Source organism: Sinocyclocheilus anshuiensis, unplaced genomic scaffold (assembly GCF_001515605.1).
Source record: "Sinocyclocheilus anshuiensis isolate Anshui unplaced genomic scaffold, SAMN03320099.WGS_v1.1 scaffold1916, whole genome shotgun sequence".
Taxonomy (NCBI): Eukaryota; Metazoa; Chordata; class Actinopteri; order Cypriniformes; family Cyprinidae; genus Sinocyclocheilus; species Sinocyclocheilus anshuiensis.
Window position 1 is genome coordinate 495337 of NW_015558589.1, and position 4329 is coordinate 499665.

At 37.7% G+C, this 4329-nt stretch overlaps 1 protein-coding gene across 1 annotated transcript in view; it reads left to right on the plus strand.

Moving 5' to 3' along the window:
• The window catches only part of nrxn2b (neurexin 2b), a 128580-nt gene that overhangs the window by 55387 nt on the left and 68864 nt on the right, over nucleotides 1–4329 (plus strand). The window contains exon 2 of the mRNA XM_016475683.1: nucleotides 4219–4323. Within this exon, the coding sequence (XP_016331169.1) occupies nucleotides 4219–4323 (105 nt within the window). The remainder of the gene's footprint in view (nucleotides 1–4218; nucleotides 4324–4329) is intronic.

Below are 4329 nucleotides of genomic sequence, written 5' to 3' on the forward strand. Positions count from 1 at the left end.
GTGTGTGTGTGTGTGTGTGTGTGTGTGTGTGAGATGGACTGAGAGTGAGAATGAGTTGAGCAGAATGAAGCTGCAGTTGATGTGTGTTCCTGCGACACGCTCTCATTCCAGTCACACTTCATATTCATGAGGAGAAGGAATGAGATTGGAGGGAGAGAGAGAGAGAGACTCAACATGTCTCTCATCCGTTCCCGGCAGCCATTTTACACTCTCTCTTTGTTTTGTGTTTTGAGAATGGGTTAGTGTGACGTCGCTTCACGAACAGAGACATGATGAAAGGAAACTGCATCTTGCACTCGTCCTGCTGCTGTTTTTCCTTCTGAGACAATTCAGTCCTGCCTTCCTCCTCCTCCTCCTCCTCCTCCTCCTCCTCGCTCTGTTTCCCATGAGGCTCTTGTGTTTCTCTGATGTGTTTTTCCTCTAATAATTAGTCGGTTGCCAGATACTACAAGCAGCAGCACGCGTCTGAAGCGGCTGTAGCCCGAGGGAAGGAGAGCAGCGATTGAGTCAATGCTAAACGGCTGTGTGCTTGTGAACGGCTGGACTGTGACGGCGTTTCTCGACCAGACTGAAATTGTGGAGGTGTGGCTGATGTTCTGCTGCTCGCCAGTCACGAGCAGTGGTGGAAAGAGTACTGAAAAAATATACTCAAGTAAAAGTACCATTACCTTCCAAAAAATGTAGTGTGAGTAGAGTAAAAGTACTTGTCCAAAAAACTACTTGAGTAAGAGTAAAAGAGTAGCCTATTTAAAAGTACTCATGAGTATTGAGTAGTGAGTACTGAGCTGTGGATTCTACCCCCTCATAATAAACGCTGTACACCGCAATTTATACAGTTTAAAAACGTTGTACATTCTGTAAGTCACATTATCTTGTTTGTCATAAAGAATAAAGAATATATATTATCCAGCAGTTTTAATTTTGACTGCCAACTATTTGTAATTCGTTACTTCACACCCCTGGTCACGAGACGCTTCCTTTTATTTCTGCCTTTTCATTTGTTCTTCTTCCTGTTGAATTATTAGTGCTTAAACCCGCTGACATCCTCAACCGCTTCTCATCTTCAGAAGGAGTTGGTCAGAAGTGTTAGATGGGTTACTGGTCACAACAAGCACTAACTGCTTTCCTGCAGAATAGAGACAGCGAAGCCATGGGTTTGATTCCCAGAGAATGCATGAATTAATCAAATAAATGTACACCTTAAATGCAATGCAAGGCACTTTGATTAAAAGAGTCGGCCAAATGCATTCATGTAAATGTAACTGCAGAAATTGTAAAAATGTAACATCCAGTGGGGACGTACCCAGATAGCAAAAATCATCTGGGCCAGATCCGCACAATGGACTCGGGCCGGTGTCTTTTGGCACAATGGGCCAATACTGGCACAGATCCGTCTTTCTGCATCTGGACCACATTGTAAACAAAATTAATAGTGATTGATGTGGTTTGAAATTGGTAAAAAATATGATCAGAATATTGACTTACCTAATAATTATGCATGCACTTGTATATGCTTTTCCACATCATAAATGTTATCCATGGTAAGCATTTTTGATTTTCCTGTAATTTTCCATTACATACTTACTTTAATCACCGACTTGAGATGAAAAAATCGTTTTTGCCCAAATGGCACACAGACTATAGCATTATGACTGTCATAACAGGTATATTGTTCAGGATGCTGAGTGTGAAGTTATTTGAAGGAGCATTTCTCCAGAAAGCTGCAAGCCACAATCGGCACTAGTTATCCGAATTATCACTCATTATTTCAACATAAACAATATAATGTAATACATGTCTGTCTCTTCAGTGCCCCGCTCTGTTTCTATCATTCAGGATGCACCTTAAAGCATTCTGCCTGCTTAATACGGGACTGGGCTGCTCAAAAGTTTGGACACATTACTACTTTTAATGTTTTTAAAATAAGTCTCTTGCTTATCAAACCAGCATTTATATGATTTATATATTAAAATAATGGTTTTCTATTTGAATATACTTCAAAGTATTATTTATTGCTTTGATCAAAGCTCAGTGTTGGAAACAGTTGTGCTGCTTAATTTTTTTGGGAACCTGTGATACTTTTTTCAGGATTTATTGATGAATGAAAAGTTATTTATTCAGGTTTGCCATCACAGAAATAAATTTAATTACAATTTAAAAAGTTATTATCAGTTAAAATATTTATTTTCTATGTGAATCTCTGTTTAACTGTAATGTATTTCTGTGATGCGCAGCTGTATTTTCAGCATCATTACTCCAGTCTTCAGGTCACATGATCCTTCAGAAATCATTCCAATAAGCTGATTGATTTGCTGCTCAAGAAACATTTCTGATTATTATCAACATTGAAAAACAGTTATGCTCTTTAATATATTCAGAAACCATGATATACAACCATTCAAATCTTTGATGTGTGTGTGTGTGTGTGTGTTATTTAATAGAAATGACTGTTTTTATTCAGCATATAGGCATTCAACTGATAAAAGTAAAAACATTTATAATGTTTCAAAAAAATATATTTCAAATAAATTATGTTCTTTTGAACTTTCTGTTAATCAAAGAATCATAAAAATGTTTCCAGGAAATATTAAGCAGCAAAAACTGTTTTTTAACGATAATAATAAGAACCATTATTGATAAATGAGTACCAATAAAAATGCAGCACTAAATCAGCATGTTAGAATGATTTCTGAAGGATCATGCACTGAAGACTGCAGTAATGATGCTGAAAATTATTGATAACCGAGTACCAATAAAAATGCAGCACTAAATCAGCATATTAGTATGATTTCTGAAGGATCATGCACTGAAGACTGCAGAAATGATGCTGAAAATACACAGGAATAAACTACATTTTAAAATATATTCAAATAGAAAATAGTTATTTCACATTGTAATAATATTTGTAAATATATTTATTTTTGATCAAATAAATGCATGCAGCCTTAAGGGTTAGCACTTAAACATTAACATTGCTAGCTCATCACACTAATTATCACGCAGCAATCTTAAACAATTAAAATTAATAGAAGCAGTTAAAATTACTAAAGTTTAAATTAAGTAATTAAGTTAAAATTACGTATAATTACAGACCTCTGGACCGTTTTCTTCATGTTAGCAAGTCCTCTGATAACACAGGCCTAAGTGTTCGCCAACATTACAGTTCAACACAGATCTAACACCAAACCTTTAAGTTATCGAGTACACAACATAATAAGAAATTAATGTATGAGTAGAACAGTTTGATCACACGGTGTGACATACCTTGGTGAGGTTTTTGAGGATAGTTTTTAAAAAGATGCTGCACAGCGTGACGTCATATCACGACCGTTGCAGCATGCAAAACAATTTTGCATGCTCAAAGTCTAGTGTGACCGCGGCTTTACTCCAGTCTTCAGTGTAATATGCTGATTTGCTGCTCAAGAAACATTTCTGATTATTATCAATGTTGAAAACAGTCGTGCTGCCCAATATTTCTGTGGAAATTGATGCATTTTATTTTTCAGGATTCACAGATGAATAGAAAGTTCATAAGAAAGTTCTGTCGCTTTTGATCAATTACATGTGTCCTTTATTGGTATTAATTAGTAATATTAAAGTATTAATGTATTGCCAACATATTACAATTCAGCTCAAACTGCTCATTTTGTGGCAGTATTTGCATGAACTCTTCCTACATTCTTCTTCTAGATAGTGTAGTTCTGTATTTTGTCAACAGCATGTTTCATTTAATTATCATCATGGGCAATCTTTTTTGTTTTATCTTTGTCGAGTAAAACCTCCACTCAGTCCAGCATATGTGTGTGTGTGTGTGTGTGTGTGTGTGTGTGTGTGTGTGTGTGTGTGTGTGTGTTTGTTTATGTTTTTTGTTATTATTATTATTATTTATTTCTTTATTAATTTGTGTGTGCGTGTTTATGTTTATGTTTATGCAGTGATGTGCTTCATTGGTGGTGTGATCAGCGGGACTCACTGCAGAGCGTGTGTTGTATAAAGTCATGCGTCAGCTCCGATGAAGCTCCATTAGGGCTCTGTTCACAGGTGCTAATTGGCTCTTGATCTCAGATCCACGGAGCCAAGCATTTGGAAAGTCTCTCGAACACAATCAGTCATGAGCGTCGGCACACGACTGAAGCAGACGCAGTGACCTCTGGCTCTCATTCACACTACAGCTAGACTGATGCTCTCTCTGATGGTGTGTTTGTGTCTGTGTTTCAGCTGGGACGACCTACATCTTCGGCCGCGGAGGGGCCCTCATCACGTACACGTGGCCCCCGAACGACCGGCCGAGCACGAGGGCAGACCGGCTGGCCGTGGGCTTCAGCACGC